The sequence below is a fragment of the Primulina huaijiensis genome, chromosome 10, assembly GCF_012295235.1.
Source record: "Primulina huaijiensis isolate GDHJ02 chromosome 10, ASM1229523v2, whole genome shotgun sequence".
In the NCBI taxonomy this organism is placed as follows: Eukaryota; Viridiplantae; Streptophyta; class Magnoliopsida; order Lamiales; family Gesneriaceae; genus Primulina; species Primulina huaijiensis.
In genome coordinates, this window is record NC_133315.1 from 651,996 (window position 1) to 668,868 (window position 16,873).

The window sequence follows — 16,873 nt, forward strand, 5'->3', positions numbered from 1 at the left end:
TACCACAAATCTTCGAAAGTCAGGAATTCCTGTGAAAATACCAATCACATGAAAATTAGAAAAAGAATCGCCTTCAACAATTATGGTAGCAGATCAAATCACAAGACTCATTTACATACCCAAAGAATACAAGGGTCGATATACATTTGAAATAACATTCGTTGGTTTGAATACCACATGATAGTAAATAACACGAAAATGGGTTTTCTTCTTCCATTTTTTGACACTCAAATATTTATACATTTTGGTACAAAATGAGTTAGGTGTGTTGCTGCCACTCCTGAATAGCATAATAAAGAGCATAGTTAGGAAGAAGGTCACAGTTCTCGAGCTTTAGATTAGTCATTGGTGAAGTCTTATGTCCACTACCAAACCATCCTTTAATCGCGTTGGCTTCGTATGTGAAACCATCTGCTGCTATACATGGATCGTTCATAACTTCCTGCGGATTCAAAGAAAATGAAACAAAAAAAAAGAGTCTCAGTCGAGGGAAGGCAACATCTCTAAAAGGTTGCAGCCAAAGTTACAGCTCTGCTCCAAGGTATGAGTATAATTAACGAGCGCCTGGCGCTATAGGAAGTTCTAATCACTATGCCACAGTAGTGGGCACATGGGACAGTATAAAAGATTAGAACTCTCAATGATTCCCCTCTCAAAAACATCGCATCAAAACTTATATTTGATGATTAACTGAGTAAAATAAATCTTTTAAACTAAATAGCAGATCATGTATTGTGTTTTTTTCCCATAAGCCGTAAATGGGATGATGAAGGTGCTTCCCAACAATAAAATATACAGTTTCACCGAACTCCCGAGTGTTTCAAAAATAGTTTGTTAAATGCATAAAAGTTCATGAAAAACGTGCAGATTTAAGGTGAGAAATGCACCTGAAAAATAGGACATACAAAATGAGAGGGTACTTTTTGCTGACTGCTGGATTTCGAACTTGTAGAAGTAGACATTGACTGTGACTGGTGGCACAAGTCCTTCAATGGTTCAAGGGCAACCCATATTTCAGATGAAAGATCGGGTCGATCCAAGCTATTTGTCTCACAGCACCTCAAAGCCAAATCAGCCAACTGCTTAGCTTGCTCGAGTGGCCATTCTCCAGCTGACAAGTCTAAAACAGCATTCAAGTTTCCTCTTTCTGAGGCACATTTCACATCCTGTACTACAGTACTAGCTGGTCTTGCAGTTAAGAGTCGTAAGAGAATGATCCCAAAGGAGAAGACATCAGTTTCAGAGGTACGAACTCCATTTTCAAGAATTTCAGGGTCCGTATAAGCTTTAATTTCGGGATCATTGTTACAGGTAAAAGGATTCTCGTTCTGAGACATCAAATTATAAATTCCGAGGTCACTTATTTTGCAAACAAAATTGGGATCGAGAAGAATTTTGGAGGGTTTCAAGTTTCCATGAACATTACAACTATGATTGGCACGCAAGAAGACAAGGACGCTGCATATCTCAATGGCAATTCTTATTCGGGTTTGCCATAAAAGAGCGTGAATTTTGGCTGGAGTGGAGAGGAAATCTTCGAGGCTACCATTCTCAATGTACTCGTACACGAGTGACCTGGATTCAGGACAGGCACCAATAAGCGAAACTAGATTTGGGTGCCTCACCCTGCTTAAAACTTCCACCTGCGGTAAGAGAAGCATTTAGTTCCACATATAAGAGACATCAAGGATAATACTTCACATCTGATTACGAAAAAATAGCTTTTATAATCCATACAAGAGTGCATTCGGGATCTTGGATTCACGTCCTTGGCTGCCTTTCCCACTTCGAAAAATGAAATCAAACATTACCTTCTAGTCCTTTCATCCTCAAAAAGTAATTTCCCCTTTCTAAAATACTCTAAAACTCTATTATATTCAAATCCAGTACAGTATTTGAAGTTTTGAAATACCCCACTCACCATTAAAAATATATAATCCAACATATTCTCACATGATATGACATGTACAGGAAAGAATACAAAACAAAATACACAATCATAGTCTCCAAGATATTTTCCAATCAAAATATTCTTAGCCAAAAAAGAAATCCAAACATAATCCAAGTATTTCTGTATTAAAAATCAAGCTAAACAAAAGAATTTGAACTAAAACATACACTTCAGTAAATCATTTTTACTACATGTGGCTGACAATGGTGTCAAGATTTATGTAAGAGCTACCTCGTACTTGAATTCTGAATCACTTTGAGAACCAGAAGAAGGCAACATCTTTATAGCTACTTTAGAATGGAAAAGCACTCCCTTGAAAACACTCCCACTTCGTCCCTCGCCAATTCTATGACAGGGATTAAAATCTTGGGTGGCTTCTACGATATCCGAGAAAGAGATTCCAAAGAACTGCATACTTGATATTCCCATAGGACCATCATTTGCCAAAGTCATAAGTTTATTAACTTTTCTGATAGCAGAATCATATTCTATCCGCAGTTTATCCCGAGTCCCCTTAAATGTTATCATGAGATTCACTGCTTGAATAATCTTGTCCTCTAACTCTTTCTCTGAGCAACGGGCTTTGCTTAGTTCATTTTCTAATTCAGGTATATGATCCCTAATCAGCCGAAGTTCTTTCAGAGATTGATCTTGGCGATTTTTCATTATTTGGATTTCATGGCTCTGAGTAGTTGATACCTCCTCAATCTCTTGTCTTCGGTTCATCTCTTCCTTGTATTGACTTTCTGCTGCTTCTGCCTGAAAAAGGGTGCGATGAGTTGCATCGATTGATTCAAGAAATTACAAAGGAGCAACTTTCCTTGTTTCCGGTTCGGAACAAGTCGAGAAACTTTTATTAAGATGGCATTGATTGGATATATGTGAATGTATATATGCATATATATGGATATGTGAGAGCTGAAGATGGCATATATTCGTTCGAGCCAACTAAAATTTATGAGGACCAACGAATGAGCTTTTCAGATGCTCCACTACTCTTTATTAACAGAAAGATACACTTGGTTGTTCTTATTGTTTAGTGGACAACATGTTTGAATAGGCTACAGTAATAGTGATATAAAATATAACTGACAACATAGGAGAAAGGATCGAAGAGGACAATCTAATAATGTATTTTTACCTTACGCACAGCATCAAAGGCATCTTCTTCAGCCCTCCACCGATTCAATGATTCTTCGAATAATTTCTGGTTCCAGATCTTGACATCTTTCAGAGTATGCTCCAGTCTATCTTGAATGTCACTAGTTTCATTTTGATGGCAGATGAAATCCTGGAATGGATGATTTTCTATTAAATCGATGTACTGAACAAATTTGTGGAAAATTATCGTTTTATGCCTTTTGCAGGCGCAGGTTCATACATTCCGGACTCAGAAGTTCAGCAAAGGTGTACTAAATGATTCTCCATGAGAGGAAATGAAACGTACCAAAGAGTTGCTAGATGATGAACATGGTAAGTTCTCTTGAAGCTTCACTTTTTCAAATAAAGGTGAACTACTTCCACTTTCTGCTGTAGTAGTTGAATCCAAAGGGCTAACCAACTCTTCTATCGACCTTGTTGAGTGCTCGAAACACACATTGTCGGCATTGACGTTCATGTTTTCCACATGATCATGTGTTAATGTTGATCCACCACCGTTTAAGGGAAAAGACAAGTTTCTAACAGGAGTCAACCAAGAGCCACTGCCCACAGGCCTAATCAAGAAAAGAAAACACCATTTTGTCAGTAAACTACAATAGTATCAACTCCCAAAAGTAGCAACAGCTTCTTCTGTGCTAAAATGCATCCAGACTATTGAACTTTCACAAAGTCATCACATCATGTCTGGGCCCAAGGGCCTAGAGGCCCATGCAAGTATGAATTCACAAATGGACTGTACAGCAACTAAGTTGTACCCCTCCTTACTTTACGACAATGATTGCATAAGTTGCTAGAAGAACTCATTGCATTCTCTCATACACATTGACACCCTCCCCACAATCTGATGTCCAACAGGATATTACAATAATATCACGCCAAGCCCATGGTCATGCAAGCAAGACTTCACACATTAAATTCCAATAGCATCTAATCCATATCCGTCCTCCTTACGGAAATAATTAAACCAAGTTGATAAAGGAGTCATATGTATAGTCTTATAAGCCATCTAATCACGTCCGGTGATGGACATGGAAGAGGAATATTGCATATTAACAAACCTTGAATAAATGAGGTCTCCTTGGCAAATGAACCAAATATGACATGATAATGGTGCCTGCTGGCACACAATCATGGCTTTATTGGACTTGATCTCTGAAAATTTCCTGCAATCTAGATAATTCTGTATCAGTAACCAAAGGAACTCCTCACACGGAACAGGCTTTAAGACTTTAATACTAAGAGTTCTATTCATTTTTATTGGCCATATAATGAGACTAAATCTCCCAACGACAGGAACAAAAAAGGTTTGCTGTATCGCAATTTTCTAACTATATCATTTCTACAAAAACCGGTCAGCTAAAACAATGTATCCGCAAATAAACGATGGTTCGGTAGCATAAAATTTGGAAACAACTCATACTTTGTTAAGAATGTATCAGCTGCAGCTCCCATGACGAGATGACTTATTCTGTGTTGAGCGATAAGTTTTAGGATCCCTTTCTCAGTATTGTTCATTTCTATCAAAACTTTATCAGCCTGTATCTGCAGAAATACATGGTAGTTGACTTTCTTTAGATATGCATGAACAATAATAATTCATGTTTGAAGTCTTAATAATAAGAAAAGACGTAAATTTCAACGATTTAAAGTGTATCAGTAAACAATTGCCGTTAATTATTTATTCATATATAAGCATAATTAATAAAAAATGATAAAATCTGATTTCAGCAGTTAATATGCAAAGCGAAAGGAAGAGTAAATGGTATAGCTACCCCCATCTGGAATAGGAATAGAAGGTACTGATTCAAAAGTTTTTGATCCTTTAGCCGGGCAGTTTCCTCGTATGCATTAATAGCCGAATTTTTAAGTTTGCTCTCCGGCAGCTTTCCATTCACTGGAAACGTAGAGCATTCAAAAGCTTAAGTCAATTTCGATGAATAATTCAACTTTTCATGTTAGAAAATGCATTGACAAATGCCCCACACTAAATCAAAAATAACATTTGGACAAAACAGACATGTAACAGCCATAAATAAATATTTAGAAACACCAAAACAATTTGCACAAAAACCAGTTCATTTCCATCATCCTTTATATCACTTATATGTAAATAAACAGGTGCGAACTGCGGACACTTTACAGAACATGGACCGAGAGATGAACAAACAAAGAACAAATAACGACAGAACAAATTCAAAATACATTATGTTATGAACCAATTCAACTTGTCAAAATAGATTTCAAGCAAATAATTTACCAAACAAAAAGAAAGGACTTCCCTATACCCATCAAGAAGAGAACCAAAAAACTTAATATATCGACACAACCACGAGTGGAAGAAACTAATAGCTCGGAAAGTGAAAAGTACACCAATCCACAACCAATTCTTTCCCAAGCCAACAGCTTTGAGTTTAGAATCCAAAACCCACCAATCAATTCAACACAAATTCAAACACATCTGCAAAATCATCCACCCACAAGAAAAAAAAACATGTTTTGAATTGAGCTTACAAAGTGAGACCAAAATCGTGGGATGGTGAACATGCAAGAGGCATATCTTCCTCCCCTCAAAACTCGTCACCGCCCACTCCAGCAAAGACTTTCCCTGCTTGACATTTCTTCCCACAGCAACGTACACCGTAGGATTACAATCAAAGGATTCTCCTTCACGACCCACCATCATCCCAATTCCAAAATCGCTCAGTAGTTGATGAGTGTGAATGAAGAATATTGAAATTTTATCAGGTAAGAGAAGTTAAAAATAAAGTCTTGGTCAGTGAGAAAATTAGCCTTGTAGGTGTCTGACAAACTCTTCTTCTTGAATTTTTGCGAAAAAGGACTACTTGAACATTACGTGGTAGTTGGTTTGTGATCAATGGGTCAACCAGGTTGATGAAAAATAAATTCCAAATACCATAGAAAATGACTTTTTTGTTTATGTTTTACCATAAGCAGCCATTTTTTCAGTCGTTTTCCCTTTATTACTTTTCTTCTGGCTTTTGTACACGACATGAGATAAGGTTGTTTGTGCTAATTTTTACAACAATTGAGCTTCGTATTTATTTAATATAGAATTTAAATTCAGTATTTTATTTGGATTGAAATAAAAAAAAAAACCCGGTTTTCGGTTCTTTTCCCCAATTTTCGGTTTGAATTTCCGGTTTTTTTTCTTGGTTTAGACTAAAATTTGAAGACCTCTACATTAACATATTACTAAATGGTAAGAACTTTCATATACACTCAAACTAAAATTGTGGAAGAATTGTGTTAACGTTCCTATGTAAATTTGAATTTAGAAAATGTTATTTATTTTAATTTAATCTTTTATCATTTATAAATATAATATATTTTACTATATTATTAATCTCTATTAATAATAGAGACACCAAATGGTGTCTTCGTGGTGATTTTTTGTTTTTTTTCCCTCTTATTTTCATCATTTTAAATTACACTTTATCTTCGTTTGAGTATAAATCAAATTAATTCTAAAAAAAACTGTACAAACACGGAATGATGTGTCCATGAGCTAGTTTTTATTATTATTTAGAGATTCATGACCTCAAAATTATTTTTATGTAAATATGATTGATGAACAATAGTTTATTTACGTAATTTTACAAATATCTACTTGTGAATCTTAGTAATTTTTACTTAATTAATATGTATTAATAAAAAAAATTACCATTATCATTCTAAAACGTATTTTATATAATTTTTACTTAATTTTAGAATTCTATATATTGAAGTAGAATATTACAATTTCAGTCACTGAACACCAAAAACAATTGGAACTGAAAGGGCATTCTACTACGGGGGAAACATTCATATTAAAAAGGTTCAAATTTTTACAAAATAGTTGAAGAAATAAGATAAAATGAAATTTATCTTCTTTTTTTATTTTTGATTTTTTTATGAGATGATGATTTCTTGTTCTAACTTTAAGTGATTTAAGAATTTCTTGAAGATAATTTGGTTTATATAGAAATAATCTTATGTGTTATATAATTTGAACAAGTCCATTTTCCGGCTAATAATCTAAAATAAAAAAATGGCACAAATTTTTTTTTTAAGAAAAATGTTTTGATATTTTAAATATTAATTTTCATATACACGTAATATTGTATATAAATAATAATGAGGATAATTTAAGAATTCAAAGTTGATTTTGTCAACTTCGTACAACGATGAATTCTCAAATATGCATCGGTGGTCGATGAGCCCAAGTGGGGAAAAAAAATCAATGTCAATTTATAGACTTTAATTTAATTTAATTTAATGTGTCAAAATCACATTACATTCATTCATTTTATTATTTATTTATTTATTATTATTATTAAACACAATAAGAATTGGTATCAAATGTTCCGAATAAGATTTTTTTTTAAAATTTTAAATTCTTAAATAAGAAATTTAACATAAATTTATATTATTCTGTATAATTTTTTTTAAAATAAAATAAGATTAAACAAATTAAATTATCAGGTAATTTCTCAATATGTATGAGAATATATACATATTGACTATTAGGTATGACAACATGGCAGGTCTCGAACAGATTTAGCTACAAAGACTTTGAATATCCATTAGATNACGTCTCACATAGTAAAATACATGAGACCCACTCTTTAAAGTATTGTTGATAATAAAATCTAAATTTAGGATAAAATTTTGTAGGGTATCTATGTGGATGCTGTGACTGGGACCAGTTCTCGAAGGTCTTTTCTTTTAAAAAATAATATAATTTTTAAAAATATTTACTAAAATATAGCAAATGTGAGATTGTTGTAAAAATGTAACAATCCGGTAATCAAATTTTCGGATTCATATTTTTTTTAAAAAAATTGGTCACGGATTCTAAGAATTCGTGACCTCTTTCTATTTATTTGCACCGAGTTGTAGATTATCCTACCATTCTTTCATCTTCGGCATTTCCATTTGTTGGTTGTCTTCGGCATTTCCATTTGTTGGCTTATCGGTGACACATTCTTTCGTCTTCGGTATTTCCATTTGCGCAACTTCAATATTTCCATTTGTTGGCTATAATTCTTCTTGGTTCGTTATGCTCATAATTTTTTTGTTATTAAGAATTGTCAAGTATTAATTTATTTTATTATTATTGAATTAATATTGTTTTATAATGTATTTTTTTATAAGAATATTTAACATTGACATGTTATTATATTGTTCGTTGATTTAATCATGTATTTTATACGAGAAAATCTCAAGAGATAACATTATTATTTTTGTTCATTATATTTATTATTGTTCGTTGATTGACTGAACTAAATTTGATTGACTGAATTTTATTATTGAAACAATTTATATTATTAAAATTAGTTTTATGTAATAATAATAACAAAATTAAATTTGTTTTATTAAATATTTATTATTCGTTAAATAATATTCTTTTCATATAATATTATTCCAATAAAAAAATTATATGTTACTGTTATTTAGTAAAGGTATTTGAAACCTCCCACTGTCTTTGTAAAGGTATTTTCAAAATTTACGCACGTTTTAACGTCTTCTTGCACAGTCTTTGTACATGATGTGCTGTCGGGTCAAATTTATGTTATAAAATTTATTAACTGATAATTTGTATAAATGGAAGTCAAAATTTTTTATTAATCGCTAGTAATATAAATAATATACATTTCATATGAAAAATACAAGTTGGAGCAATTATTTTTGATATATTTTCCTAGGAGGGAGTACTCAACATTTATTGGCTGCACGTGTATCATTAATTTATACAATGAAAATCTAATTAATACTTGGTTGGGTATACTGATTTTCACTTGTAATAATTAAACGAAATTTAAATTTTTTTGAATTATTTTTACTACAATCTAATAAATAAAATTTTTATAATTGAAACAAATAATATTACTAATATTAGCTTAATATAATAATAAAAACAAAATTAAATTTGTTTTATTAATTATTTATTATTCGTTAAATAATTTTTTTTAAATATTATTATCGTATAATATTATCCTACTAAAAAAAATTATATGTTACTGTCATTTAGTAAAGACAATATAATCATTTACAGTAATTAGTTTATTTACGTATTATGAATTATTATTTATTTTTTAAAAAATCTAATCATCATTATCACATTTACCAATTAATCAACAACATTTACGTTTTATTATTTAAAACCAAAAATGCAAAATAAATTTGTTAAATATAAAATATTTAGTTACATTTTGTTGATACAAAATATAATATTTGTTATATAGGCAGGAAGAATCTGTGACTCATTGTCACGGATTCAATGAATCTGTGACACCATTTTTTTTAAAAAAAAATTTTGAATCCGGAGTTTATTTTCACGGATCGTTATATTTTCACTACATTTACAATTTTGCAATATTTTATTAAATACATTTTTAAATTATATTTTTTTAAAAAAAAAACCCGTTCTCCAAAATATACTTTTGCCATAATACACTTATCTTCGAAGAAAACAAATTATTACAAAGATTTAAAATAAAATTATTAAGAGGAAAATTTAATCCGATATATTTTAGAATTTAGACAAAAACTTACTGTACAGAATTTATATATTGTTATTCAAATTTACTAAAAAAATTATTTTTTTGATATACAACTTACAAACTTTAATCTATATTATGGAACTGCTATAATTCTAGGACATATAATACAGACATAACATATAAGTGTATAATTTTGATATGTTATCCATCAATCGTGTTCATCTATGTGTCAACGTACTAGATGTGCATGCATATATAATATGAAATAAATACGGTTGGTGGATAACACATCAAAATTATGTTCACATAACATATTAAAAAAATTAATAATTCTTAAAAACAATTCCTAACATATTTAAGAGTAGGTCTCTTGTGAAACGGTCTCACGAATCTTTATCTGTGAGACGGGACGACCCTATCGATATTCACAATAAAAAATAATACTCTTAGCATAAAAAATAATACTTTTCATGGATGACCTAAATAAGATATTCGACCTACAAAATTAATCCATGAAACCTTCTCGTGAGACTTTTTGTGTATATGTAATATTCTTTGAGCGCGCCAAAGCCTGATTATAGAAATTAATCCATGAAACCTTCTTGTGAGACTTTTTGTGTATATTTAATATTCTTTGAGCGCGCCAAAGCCTGATTATAGACATATAAATTCAACTGATTTACCTACCTGAACTTCTTCACTCCTCTTGTCTTGACTAGTAGTTGCTAATTTTTCTCTCGTATCTCTCTCACAGATCACAAACTGTATACATATTTATGAATTACAAAAATCTTCTAATTTTTTTAAAAAAAGTAATCATGGAACCCCTTGAAAGTTCGCCTGAAAATCATGTGTTAAAAGAACTCGAAAGCCTTCGTTTATCATATCGAAATCTTGAAACCAGATTCAAAGAGAAGGAAATGGTGTTCACTCACTTACAGAAACAAAATCAACATTCCATCCAAGAAAAGAAAGACGCTTTGTAAGAAACCGCAGAAGAGAGAGGGTGCCGGGACGGAATTTTCAAGGTCAAGAACCTTCTTAGGGAAAGGGAGGAAGAGTTTGTGAGGGAGAATGAACAGTTGAGGAGAGAAATCGGGGTTTTCACGAAGAATCTTGAGGTTATAAACTTGGCGAAAGATGGCTTGATGAGAATAATCTCGGGTTTCGAAGAAGGCGGGCTCGAAAATTTTGGCGAAGAACGTGAAAAAAATGAACATGATCTTGAAAATGATGAGTTATTAGTGGAATCAGATCTTGTTTTGAGGCTTATAAATATGATCTCACTGAAACTCAATCATTATAAGGATTCAATGATAAAGGATAAGAGGGAGTTAGAGACCAGATTGGTGAATTTGGAGGAAGAAAACAAAGATATCAACAGCTTGCTTAGAATTGCATTGGTGGAGAGAGAGACACTGGAGAAGAATTTAAGTAAGTTAAAGGGAGAAAATGAGCAAAAAAGATTGGCAATTTTGCAGATTGCCGAAAAGGGTTTGCCAAAAGTCGGATTCGGATTTATTATGGGATGTCAATACAATGATCAGACATCGAATGATTCGGATGCAAATTCCGGGACTAAATCAGACGACAGTGAATGGGCAGAGGAAGTTGTTAATCTGGTAAAAGGGTCCATAGTAAACTAAAAACATGTGATATTCATTTTTTTAATGCCTGAGTTTATGATCATATTTAGATGAGATTTCTGTGATCATACATGCAGGCTTCAGCTATGGAGAAAATCATGAAGAATCTGCGACAGGAGATTGCTGAATTGAGGAGCTCTTTACAAGAATCAAGGTATTCTTAGTTGGGTTATGGAGCACATGGGCCGAGCCGATCGTGCGGCTACGAGAAGCTCGACCCAAGCTCTAGATACTTGAGTAGCTGAGTCCAATCGAACTATACACACAGGCTTTAAAAACTGTACAATTTTTTGAAATTTTCGAGCTCGAGATTAGGTTACTTGATATGCTGCAAATTTCTGCTCAACTTAATCTTTGAAAGAGAGAGAGTAGTACAAAAACTCGATTAAGCCAAGAATGGTGACAATGTGCTTTTTGATTGATAGGTTAGAAACAGAGCACCTAGTGAGCATGACATTCAAGCAAGATGAAAAATTAGCCGAAAGAACGAGAAAAATCAAAGAATTAGAAGACACAGAAGCAAAGCTAATGCAAAGTGTAAGTTGCTCAAAACTAAGAATAATGCTAATTCTCTGCATATATTCTCCGTGTACCATTTGTCATCGCAAATTATTGTGTACAGTCTAAAAAATTTGAACAGCCTAACTATAGACGCGGACACATGAGTTTTTTTACTTTTTTTTTGTCATATTTTCGAGGTTGAAGCATTACTTTTAGAAATCAAAGAAACTGAAGAAGATGCCACAAGATGGAGGGAAGCTTGTGAATCGGAAGCAGAAGCTGGGAAAAACGCCGTTATGGAGCGTGACAAACTGGTATAGAAACATGAAAAATATAGCCATTAAATGACCATTCTTGATCCACTCATACTCGCTAAATATCTGTCTCCTGATAGATCAGCATTTTGAAACAAGAACTCGAAAGAAAGAGTGTAGCTTTGGACGTATCAAATGGTAAGCTAACGCTGAAAAACGAGCTTGTAAACGCCGCAGATATTGCACGTGAAGCAGCCGAAAGATCCCTTCAGCTGGCTGATAGCCGAGCTGCAGGATTACACGAAAGGATCGAAGAATTAACGAAGCAATTAGAAGATTGCGAAAATATCAAGAGTAGGCGTAGAATGAGGTATATTTGTTGGCCTTTCCCTCTGAATCCTGCTAATAGTCCTGCCAGTGGGATTAGGAATGTGAAGCGGATGGTACCTGAAATGCTAGCATTGGATAACTAGTATGAAAATTTTCCAAGAAATTAACAGACAACTAAGCAAACAAAAATTATTTATGTGATTCCTTTTTAAATCTTACTATTATTTTAAGTGTGACAACTGAGCAAACAAAATTATTTATTTGATAAGTTATATAATCTTTAATACTTAGTTGTTTTAAAAATAAATATGTATTTGAACTACTAAGATCTTGTTTATGTAAGGTTTTTTTTTTGGCAAAAACGTTGACGTAACACATGTTATTCATCATTTGCGATGTCATATCGGCATTTTCCAGCACTACGTTAGTATTCCAAATTACAAAAACAAGACTTAATTTAAGTATATATATATAATATAAAATACCAAGATAAATTTAGAGAACTATTTTAAGTTTTAACTAATTTCCGGAGAAAAATAATTTCTATAGAAATAACAGCAACGGGCCATATTGGCTTACGTAGTCTGTACTTTTAATTGGGCCAGTCAACGAGGCCCATGTTCATATGATATTTTGCAGGTTCTCCTCTTATTTGAATCTCTGAAGTCTGAACTGAATGCTAATTTAGCTGTCGAGTAGTTCTTCAAAAAAAAATATCATTGGAAAAAATTATAAAATTCTTCAATTTTGGGTTTTCCAAGAAAATGGAAGCGGAGGGAAGTGAAAAAATCAGCGGTGGCGTGAGAAAGATTATATCGCCGTGTGATGTGGAAGCCCTCAAGAAATGTTTGGAAGAAAATAAAGGAGATCAGAAGAAATGCCAATCACATATTGAAGCTTTCAAAGCTTCATGCTCTGTTAAGAAGCCCAATCCATCTCCGGACTCCCCTTAAAATTTTCAATTCTTGAACTCTAATCGTGAGTTTTAGCTACCCCTTTGTCCTGTAAAGTGGGTCGAATTTTATTGGTGATCCATTTTGGAATGTAATAATTTTTTCGTTAAGATTAATGTTAGAAAGATTTTGTTTGAGCTGTAAAGATTGCATCTTTTTGCTAGTAGATGATGGATAGAGTTTGTTTGCGTTGTGTGGTGAATGGTGATTGATGTTTTTTCTCCTATTACATTTCTTTTTGTTTCGAACATGTAGTTTCTTTATGAACATGCAGTTTCTGATGACTAATCTTCACTGCATGACATTAGATATTGCAAGAAATCTGCAGTATTGGGGTTGCAAAAATCTTTATTCTCAAACAAATTCTTGGAGCATAGTAGCCGAGGTTATCCTTACGGACACATATTCCAAGTTTACCTCTTAGAAATGTGACACTCTTAGTTGTTGAAAACTGCTGCAAAATAAATGCAATTGGTGATATAATTTATCTAGTTCAAGTAAAAATAAGAAGCATAGATGCTGAATTGAGCGTCTCTAAGAAGCTTATCCTTTGATGGGATAGACAGTGTGATTTAGAGATTGGTCTGAAGGTTAATTATGGAGGACTCTCTGGATCTCTAGGAAGTTCACACATTATTGAAACTTATTTTGGGCCAATTTACTCTTTCTTGGAGAATGAAATTGGGAATTTCTTTAGGTTAAGCTTGGACGATGGATTTCAAGCTCTGTATTTCAAATCCATTTGATTGCTCCGATAAATTTGTGTGGAATGAATTTTGTTTACACTTATTTGTTAATTTAAGTAGATGTAAGGATAATTGAGTTAAATTTGAAATACACCTAATGTGGGGTCATTTCAAGTACATTCTTGAGATCCCTTTCCAAATGAAATTCATCAATCCGAATCAAATCTTCCATCCAATTGCAACCATATAAATGTAAGGTACTTCAATCCAATTTATGTTTCAGGTTAAATGCATTTGCTGCAAGAAATTAGAAGTACCCTTCATATCTCCAAGTATCAAGAATCATTATTTCGTATTTTTACATCATGGTCTGAAGTTTTGGCTATTAGAGGAAATATGTAGGATGGCTTAGTTAGTAAAATAGCATATTATGGCTTTTTAATGAGGAGTTGGTTACACATGTTTAGAGATGAATTGACCTCCAACAAGTTGAGATAAAGTACAACAGAATTGTTCTTGAGGAATAATTATATTCAGTTTCTTGAATTGAACTGTACACAGGAAAGCAACTGTGAATGAAATTCGAACCAACAAAAATACAGAATCGAACATCTTCGGTGTTGCCTAAAATTATGAATGACGGCAATAATGCAACTCAAATAATTTCAAAACTATGTAACAATCCAGCAACATATTTTGGCCTTTGTTCCATCCAAGGCAATTCCTTTATCTAATAATTTCACTACCGACTTGCATCTCATGAAAATTTGACTCTGTCTCTAACACGAATTGTAGCACCAAGCAAATGTCATTGTATCAAAAATATTATAGTAGATGGTAACCATATAAAATTAGAGTCATTTAAGTGTACGCTTCAATTGTTCCCAATAGGGACATCCCAACAAGGACATTTACTATTGAATATTAAAAATCCAGTTGATTTTCCAATGTCTCTGTAGAGGGTACATAGAACAAACTTAACTTCAGTTCCAACATTTTATTTTTTACAAAAATATGGTCTGCCTTAAATTACATAAAGATGGGACAGAAGCTGTCCCTCCCAACCCCTCAACCGGTTAAAAATTACTAATCTCATCTAAGTGCCTAAGTTACATTCTCTATTCATCAACTTGCATATAAGAAATTTATTCTAAAGTCAAAACTTTGAGCTGAAGAGCCTATGTATATCAAATTAACAATCATGGCTCCATCATTCCTGGCAACTCATCAATACTTGTTTTTCTCAATACCACTGGAAGATAAATATTCAATTTTAAAGCCATTTGCTATGTCAAACTTCTATATTATCTAAATTTCTCTTAAATTGACTGAATATGCATGTTTTTCTTTTAAACCTTAGTTTGGTAAGAAAGGTTGGTAACCCATAGAATTTTATATTGTAATAACTTTTGCAGCCTTCTTTTATCAAAATCTTTATTCTTTGAAAGAATTTGTATCTCTGAACGAATATTGAAATATGGTGCTCTGAGATTTAAATATTGAAGGACAGTAGTTGATTTAGCTTCTATTTAAAGCTAGTAGTGAAACTTCACAAAACAGGACAAAATTTTTTCATAATGTCTATACAACTTCCTGTTTTTGATATTTCACAGCCCTTAAGCTCTACTTCTCTTTCTGCCCTTTCTCGAGCCTGTAAAGAATGGGGTTTTTTTCACATAACAAACCATGGAATATCCAAAGAGTTGTACACGAAACTGCGTTTTTTGTCGAGCCAGATTTTTAATCTCCCCTCGGAGGTGAAACAGAAAGCAGGTCCTTCATCTGATATAAGAACATATACTCCCCATTTCATAGCCTCCCCTTTCTTCGAGAGTCTACGAGTATCAGGACCAGACTTCTTTGGCTCTGCGCAGATTTCTTCAGAAGCTCTTCTAAACCAGCCAGACTCGGAATTCTGGTAAAGTATTATGACGACAAATACATATTTATTATGGATAAAGATTATTTCTACGTTGCTTTAGCTAACTTTCTCGATCAGATTCCCATTTATTATGCTTATCGATTATTTTTTTCGTCATTTACTAGTGAGATACTTACAGAATATGGAAGTAGAATGACCTATTTATCAGAAACAATTCTTGAAATGGTAATCAAGTCTTTAGGGAGTGATCTTGATATGAAATTCCTATCCGAATTCAAGAGTTGCCATGGTTACTTAAGAATCAATAATTATTCTCCACCCAACTGTACGGAAGAACAAGAAACCGAAGGGCTTGGAATGCACACTGATATGAGCTGTGTAACCATAGTTTATCAAGATGACCATGGTGGACTCCAAGTGAGGTCTAAAGAAGGGAAATGGATGGACATAAATCCACACAGGGATACGCTCGTCGTGAATATTGGTGACTTGATGGAGGCCTGGAGCAACGGAAAATTCAGATCATCTGAGCATAGAGTTATCCTGAAACAAAATGTGAATCGATTCTCCATTGCTTTCTTTTGGTGCTTTGAAGACGAGAAAACTATCTCTGCTCCCCATGAAATCGTCGGAGAAGGGAATTTGAGGCTCTACAAGCCTTTTCTTTGCACAGATTATTTGAGATTCAGAGAGAACAACGAGAAAGGAAAGTTTGAGAAAGTTGGTTTCACTGTCAAACATTTTGCAGGGATCGAGTAAGATTTCATATAATCATTTTGTATTTTCTCTATTCATTTTATCAGTGTTGCACAAATAAATTTGTCGATTTGTACTTATGGTTCCTCTCTAGTAAAAGGAGTTATTTGAGATGATGCGATTATAATGCTCAAGAATGTTTCAGATCAATATTTTGTCTTTTGATCACAAGAATTCCTGTATTTTCTAGTGAAACACATGATCAAATGGAGGAAAAATCTGCGAAATGACTTGTTATTTCTACAAGATC

General features: G+C 32.9%; 3 protein-coding genes across 4 annotated transcripts; 2 read left to right on the forward strand and 1 right to left on the reverse strand.

The window, feature by feature from the left end:
* Positions 1–44: 44 nt before the first annotated feature.
* LOC140986395 (U-box domain-containing protein 32-like) lies at positions 45–6,015 on the reverse strand. Of its 2 annotated transcripts, XM_073454621.1 has the most exons (9): positions 5,624–6,015; positions 4,885–5,006; positions 4,533–4,654; positions 4,171–4,275; positions 3,399–3,666; positions 3,093–3,242; positions 2,183–2,710; positions 888–1,643; positions 45–442 (listed from the first exon to the last, which is right to left on the reverse strand). In XM_073454621.1, the coding sequence occupies exons 1-9, from the start codon at positions 5,793–5,795 to the stop codon at positions 260–262; spliced, it is 2,406 nt and encodes an 801-aa protein (XP_073310722.1). In that variant the 5' UTR covers positions 5,796–6,015; the 3' UTR covers positions 45–259. The 2 variants fall into 2 exon arrangements, with proteins under 2 accessions (XP_073310722.1, XP_073310723.1); XM_073454622.1 differs by lacking the exons at positions 4,885–5,006; positions 5,624–6,015 and having other exon boundaries at positions 4,171–4,282.
* A 4,426-nt stretch (positions 6,016–10,441) lies between these two features.
* Positions 10,442–12,520, forward strand: LOC140987023 (uncharacterized protein At3g49055-like). The gene is made up of 5 exons (XM_073455449.1): positions 10,442–11,237; positions 11,339–11,415; positions 11,687–11,798; positions 11,960–12,076; positions 12,157–12,520. Exons 1-5 carry the CDS (start codon positions 10,764–10,766, stop codon positions 12,487–12,489), a joined length of 1,113 nt encoding a protein of 370 aa, XP_073311550.1. The 5' UTR covers positions 10,442–10,763; the 3' UTR covers positions 12,490–12,520.
* A 2,667-nt stretch (positions 12,521–15,187) lies between these two features.
* Positions 15,188–16,770, forward strand: LOC140986674 (gibberellin 20-oxidase-like protein). Its single transcript, XM_073454987.1, has 2 exons — positions 15,188–15,903; positions 16,032–16,770. Exons 1-2 carry the CDS (start codon positions 15,563–15,565, stop codon positions 16,624–16,626), a joined length of 936 nt encoding a protein of 311 aa, XP_073311088.1. The 5' UTR covers positions 15,188–15,562; the 3' UTR covers positions 16,627–16,770.
* The last annotated feature ends 103 nt before the right edge of the window (positions 16,771–16,873 follow it).

What these genes read in the sequence shown, in the direction of transcription:
- LOC140986395 (XM_073454621.1), bottom strand. Translation starts at nt 5,795, where the DNA reads ATGATGGTGGGTCGTGAAGGAGAATCCTTTGATTGTAATCCTACGGTG. An exon ending in GCTGATACATTCTTAACAAA is followed by an intron (nt 4,276 to 4,532) that starts GTATGAGTTGTT and finishes TCTAGATTGCAG; the next exon opens with GAAATTTTCAGAGATCAAGT. An exon ending in CATCATCTAGCAACTCTTTG is followed by an intron (nt 3,243 to 3,398) that starts GTACGTTTCATT and finishes CATCCATTCCAG; the next exon opens with GATTTCATCTGCCATCAAAA.
- LOC140987023 (XM_073455449.1), top strand. Translation starts at nt 10,764, where the DNA reads ATGAGAATAATCTCGGGTTTCGAAGAAGGCGGGCTCGAAAATTTTGGC. An exon ending in CAGAGGAAGTTGTTAATCTG is followed by an intron (nt 11,238 to 11,338) that starts GTAAAAGGGTCC and finishes TCATACATGCAG; the next exon opens with GCTTCAGCTATGGAGAAAAT. An exon ending in AAGCAAAGCTAATGCAAAGT is followed by an intron (nt 11,799 to 11,959) that starts GTAAGTTGCTCA and finishes CATATTTTCGAG; the next exon opens with GTTGAAGCATTACTTTTAGA.
- LOC140986674 (XM_073454987.1), top strand. Translation starts at nt 15,563, where the DNA reads ATGTCTATACAACTTCCTGTTTTTGATATTTCACAGCCCTTAAGCTCT. An exon ending in CAGCCAGACTCGGAATTCTG is followed by an intron (nt 15,904 to 16,031) that starts GTAAAGTATTAT and finishes GTCATTTACTAG; the next exon opens with TGAGATACTTACAGAATATG.